Source organism: Temnothorax longispinosus, chromosome 12, assembly GCF_030848805.1.
Source record: "Temnothorax longispinosus isolate EJ_2023e chromosome 12, Tlon_JGU_v1, whole genome shotgun sequence".
Taxonomy (NCBI): Eukaryota; Metazoa; Arthropoda; class Insecta; order Hymenoptera; family Formicidae; genus Temnothorax; species Temnothorax longispinosus.
In genome coordinates, this window is record NC_092369.1 from 349,070 (window position 1) to 353,355 (window position 4,286).

Here is a 4,286-nt window from a genome sequence, read left to right on the forward strand (position 1 = left end):
TGCTTAGCTAAGTTCTTGGTTCTATATTTAATTAAGTTAAGCAGGCATTAATTTTACTAATCTATATCTATCTATATAATCAAATGTTCCGACTGACTCATCAACACCCAGTCCAAATCTCTACGCCTAGAAACATGAAATTCGGGGAGTATATTCCTTCCATGACGTAAGCACCTACTAAAAAGGAATTTTTAAAAATTTGACTTCTAACAGGGTGAAAAGGGATAAAATGTGTTTTCACGAATTCTCTCTCTTCGACGGGCAACGCCGTCAAACTTAAGCTTAAGCTAGTTTATTATAATGTCATGGTAAAAAGAATCAGAACCAGTGACACAATTAGTGATGTTCAATGTTTATTATACAACGATACCAATGAAGTCTGTCCTGAGCGGAGAAAGAGCGTGAAGCGGCATATATATATATAGATATTCAGTGTACCATATCTACCATCTGAGCATAGCAATGACGTCTTTGTCATCTTGGACAGCTCTAATAATGAGCCATGACATTATTAGGAGGTCAGAACTGTCTCCGGCGGAGGTTGGAGGATCTAAAACAATTTTTTGTTTAAGGGTCCATATACCTCAGTAGGTCTAAAAAATAGGTGATCTTTGTGAATTTTTTGTGGAGAAAGTGAACAAAATAAATCATTCAATATTTTTGGATTATATTTATGATACTTTTAAGTAGTTATACAAATTTGTTCAGCCCATTTAAATAATTTGGCGAAGCGGGATACTGGGCAACGCGCGGAATAGGTTGCTCCATGGCGGAAGTCCTCCAGGTCGTAAAATGTGTCTGAAACATCGAATCAATCGATTTTCCTGTTCAGTACAAGTGTCCCTATAGAGTAGACTAAAAAAAATTCGTTTGAATAAAAATTCATAAAATAGCGGCAGTTCAAAAAAAAAAATTAATTTTCACTATAAATTTTCGATACTTTTTTGCTTATAAAAAATTAAATATTGCATATATCGATATGATTGTAGTCTACTCTATAGGGACACTTGTACTGAACAGGAAAATCGATTGATTCGATGTTTCAGAAACATTTTACGACCTGGAGGACTTCCGCCATGGAGCAACATATTCCGCGCACAGGTCATCGTTGCCCAGTATCCCGCTTCGCCAAATGGGCTGAAAAAATTTTTATAACTACTTAAAAGTATCATAAATATAATCCAAAAATATTGAATGATTTATTTTGTTTACTTTTTCCACAAAAAATTCACAAAAATCACCTTTTTTTGGACCTACTGAGGGATATGGACCCTTAATACTACCATTATATACCTACAAATTATATAAGATTGATGACTACGTCCATACATATAGCCTAAAATCATTTATAAAAATGGGCAAAGTTTTTTGAATCCGCGTGCGTAAAGTAAATTCACTTGACTTGCGACATTCCTTCCATATTTCATCATTTTGACCTCATTAAAGTTCCATACATTAGCGACAATGGAAACACTAGTAACAGTGGCAAATTAACTTTTGTTAGAATAACAAACACTTTCTAAATATTAAAAAACTAACATCTGCGAAGTACCGATAATCGACCAAAGATAAACAAGAATTAACAGAATTTCAAAGAATTTGTAAGTCAATAAAGATTAATTAATAATGCTTAAATTTTTGGGAAAAAAGGTCTTAATTTCTTTGTGCTTTGTGTTTCGAATTTCAATACATAATTAATAATCAAAATTCCCGACTCTTACCGCAATACTTGGACAATACAACGGACATACAAAATATCTTTGATAAAGACACGTAAAATCGCTTTTTACTTATAAATAATCGAAAATAAATAATCGAATCTAATTACTTATAATTAATCGAAAATAATGTGCACATGCTAGTGTCCTTCATGCAATAGTAAGTAGGTAAATATTTAAATATATTTGCGTGCAGTGTTTTCCGGAGTTTTTACATCTAATACATCTCACAAAGGCGTTGTTAAAAGTGTTAAATTTTGTTAGTCCGTCATTATTGCCTGAATATCGACGCAACTGCATAAATGAGAAATTTGCAGAGACGGCACGCGGAACAGTCTACCATGAGTCCACTAAGTACGAAGCTATTATTACTTGTACTCTGTTTGACAATATGTCAATATACTGAAAGTCAGTACTTGGGAAGCGAATCTGGAAACGTCACATACGACAGTCTCATCGTTGCTGTCGATCTTGACGCGAATAATGGTAAGCAAAAACAAAAATTGAAACAGTTTTAGTTAATTTTATCAATATGATTTGATATAATTACTTGCTGCAAGTTATTTATATTATTTTATGTAACACGTGCATAGAAAGTGGCCATTACGCACGCACGCACGCGCGAACACACACACGCGCGCACACACACACACACACACACACACACACACACACACAGGCACAGGTATAATTTTTGCACATAGTTCATAATACTTATACCAAAGCTATAATGATTTTCTTTCGCTACACTGAGTTTTTTCTTAAACGATAGATGGAACAATAACTAACACAACGGGCGGATCCACTACTGCGTTAAAGTCAGGCTATCCATACATGGTAATGGTGCATCAATTCTTGGAATACAAATACGTGGAATGCGCCGGCACGGTCTTATCCAAAAGATGGGTTCTTACAGCCGCTCATTGTGTAGAAAGAACTCCTCGAACATTTCTCGTAGAGTTCGGTATCAGCGACAAGTTAGGCATTGGATACGGGCTTCTTCGAACTTTCGGTATGTCGATGACTACGACTCAAGTGTTTATACATCCGCAATATGCAAAAGGGCTATAGTGATATTGCCTTACTTCTATATGCCACAAGATATTCTTTTTTCTAGTAAGTACATTTTTCGTAGTGTTCACTATCATCAACAACTTTGGCATTGGATACAGTCTTCTTAGACTCTTCGTTGTGTCGATGGCTACAACTCAAGTGTTTATACATCCGCAATACGCGCCAATGAACAATGATATTGCCTTACTCTATATGCCACAAGATATTCCCTTTTCCAGTAAGTACATTTAAATTGATATTTTTCTTTCTTTTTTTTTTGGCTTATTTATATGTCGGCATTATTTAATTATTCTATGGAAAATATGCTGAAAGTTAATAACGATTTGAATAACAAATAGTCTTATAATATGTGAAAAGAAGAAATAAAAAATCGTATTGTATATCAATGTACAGCTTTTTTATAATCTTTGATACGTACTTTGATGCATACTAAAAAAATACCATAAATTATAAAATTAATGAAAAAGTATTACGAATGTATATCATGCCTCAATATTGATTTTAAGAAATTATTAGTTAAATATAATATTTTTCTATTTTAGTTGACATTCAGCCAATAAAACTTGCATATTACGACGAAAGGTTTGTGAACAAAACGTGTGTTTATGTGACCGAATGGGGAAGAAATCATATTAATAGAAGAAGTATGAAAAGACTTAGGTATACTACATTGTCGATTATAAGAAATGATGTATGCACACAATACTGGGGCATCAGCGACAAGCACATTTGCACGGCCGCTGCAGGATTGGGACAAGACGCTTGTGAGGTAAAAAATAATCACAAATAATACAGTTATAGTTTATAACAATATATACTACAAAAATTATACAAATATATAAAGTACATTATTCTAAAGCGCAATATAAATTATCTTGTATCGTTTTATAGGCTAACTGAAATTCGAAAGTGTCTCCTTTAAATTTGTTATTTAATGTTTTATTTTTAGAGTAACAGCGGTGGTCCTCTCATCGTAAGAAGAAATGACCAGGACTTTCAAATAGGTATTGTGAGTTACGGAGACCAATTTTGTCCTACCAAATCACCTAATGTGTTTACTAAAGTTTCTTCATATATAGACTGGATTCGCGAAGTTATGATGTGATATTAGTGCATAAGTTTAATATTATCGATATAATCAATAATTTAAATGTATCATGTACATTATTGTATATATTGTTTTATAATGAGCACAATTCTTTACGAAAAATGTACATGCATTAAATGTACATTGTAATATCGACTTTTTAATACGGATACATTTAATATCATTGATATAATCGGTAATTTAAATAGATTAGTTGGTATATTGTAATATTGATAAGTCCAAGCAACACAGTATCGTTCAAAATACGTTTAATAAACGTTACAAATTTATTTTAAACGTATAAGTCGATTAAAAAAACGTTTAAAATGTAACACGTTTTTTAAACTATTTAATAAACGTTTTATGACGTTTATTAAATAGTTATAAAAACGCTTTATAAAATCTTT

General features: G+C 32.5%; 1 protein-coding gene across 1 annotated transcript; it reads left to right on the top strand.

Moving 5' to 3' along the window:
• Positions 1-2,059: 2,059 nt before the first annotated feature.
• On the top strand, positions 2,060-3,897 carry LOC139823219 (chymotrypsin-2-like). The gene is made up of 5 exons (XM_071795607.1): positions 2,060-2,204; positions 2,491-2,730; positions 2,836-3,009; positions 3,335-3,561; positions 3,742-3,897. Exons 1-5 carry the CDS (start codon positions 2,060-2,062, stop codon positions 3,895-3,897), a joined length of 942 nt encoding a protein of 313 aa, XP_071651708.1.
• Positions 3,898-4,286: the final 389 nt, after the last annotated feature.